Raw genomic sequence first — 1,303 nt, 5'->3', positions numbered from 1 at the left:
TGTATGTAGAAATATTCCGTACACTTTATGCAATACTTGTCTTTAACCCACTGTATTAAATATGGAAGTGAGCATTTCAATCACACCTTGACTGACTGTCAGATATTTACCTGCATTTCTCTTTCACCACAGATCTGGTTCTACACCAACAGCATCTTTGAAAATGCTGGAATTCCAGCTCCAGAGATCCAGTATACCACAGCAGGAACAGGAATTATAGAGATCATTGCTGGACTCATTGGGGTAAGCATACAAATTAGAATTCATGCAATTATATAGCAGTTGATGTTACCTTTGTATTAGTGTTGTATTGCATTTTATTTCCACAAAAACAGATATTCATCACGTACAGAACTGAAATCAGGAAGTGATTTTGGGGCCAGCTTAGCTTAAAGGAGGGAAGCAGAGAGAAACACCTTGCCTAGCTGTTTCCATTGTTGCAAAATATTTTGAGTGCTCGAGTTTATCAGAAAAACACTATATAAGAATCAGTCCATCACATTAGGTACTAGTTTGCAACAGTGTCGATAGCAACAGCACCATCGTCCTCCAGTTGACACACACTGACTCACACTGCATTGCAGCAGACAAGGTGGCGCAAAGCTGAACACATGAACAGTAGCTGACAACAACACTGCAAATGCTGCTGCAAGTATTTATCAGACAAATGGTCAAATGGTCAAAATCCAGTTGTTGATAGGCCCTTAGGTAATGTATATGAAACAGAAAATTTGGAATCACCAATTAACATAACACATCTCTGACCTGTGAAAGGAAGTAGGAGTGCATGAAGACTCCGTACAGAATGGCTCCAAAAAACTGGTGCATGCAATGGTGCTAACCAGTGCTAAGCAAGGAAGCAAGTTTATCATACTGCCCATATGTTAATGCGAATACACAGTCATCACATGATAGCATAATACTAATATTTGTTGTCTAAAAAGTCTTATGTCCAAAACTGAAACTGGAAACGTCTGAGAAAAGTTTACCAGCAACGTTATTTTTGTGCCACTATTCTGAGCGCACGTAAAAAATTTGCAGGTGCAAGTGTTGCATTTTGAGGAGAAATTTATTTTGAGCGAAGAAAAGCTAAATTTGAGTGAAGAAAGATCTATCGCTTTATCACCTCTTCAGGTTGTAAATAGTGTTTTTAAAAAGTAACTAAGTAACTAAGTAATTAATTACTTTTGAAAATAAGTAATCAGTAAAGTAACGGGATTACTTTTTTGGGGAAGTAATCAGTAATTAGTTACTGATTACTTTTTTCAAGTAACTTGACCAACACTGGACCATCCGTATTGAG

General features: G+C 37.4%; 1 protein-coding gene across 2 annotated transcripts in view; it reads left to right on the top strand.

Moving 5' to 3' along the window:
• slc2a15a (solute carrier family 2 member 15a) overlaps positions 1-1,303 on the top strand; it is a 30,469-nt gene that overhangs the window by 20,864 nt on the left and 8,302 nt on the right. For both annotated transcript variants that reach the window (XM_042218703.1, XM_005917052.3), the window contains exon 8: positions 133-243. In XM_042218703.1, coding sequence (XP_042074637.1) covers positions 133-243 — 111 coding nt within the window. The remainder of the gene's footprint in view (positions 1-132; positions 244-1,303) is intronic.

This window comes from Haplochromis burtoni, unplaced genomic scaffold (assembly GCF_018398535.1).
Source record: "Haplochromis burtoni strain Fernald_Lab_line unplaced genomic scaffold, NCSU_Asbu1 Contig_22, whole genome shotgun sequence".
Classification (NCBI taxonomy): Eukaryota; Metazoa; Chordata; class Actinopteri; order Cichliformes; family Cichlidae; genus Haplochromis; species Haplochromis burtoni.
The sequence above is the reverse complement of the archived record's forward strand: the minus strand, read 5'-3'. Positions and strand labels throughout refer to the sequence as shown.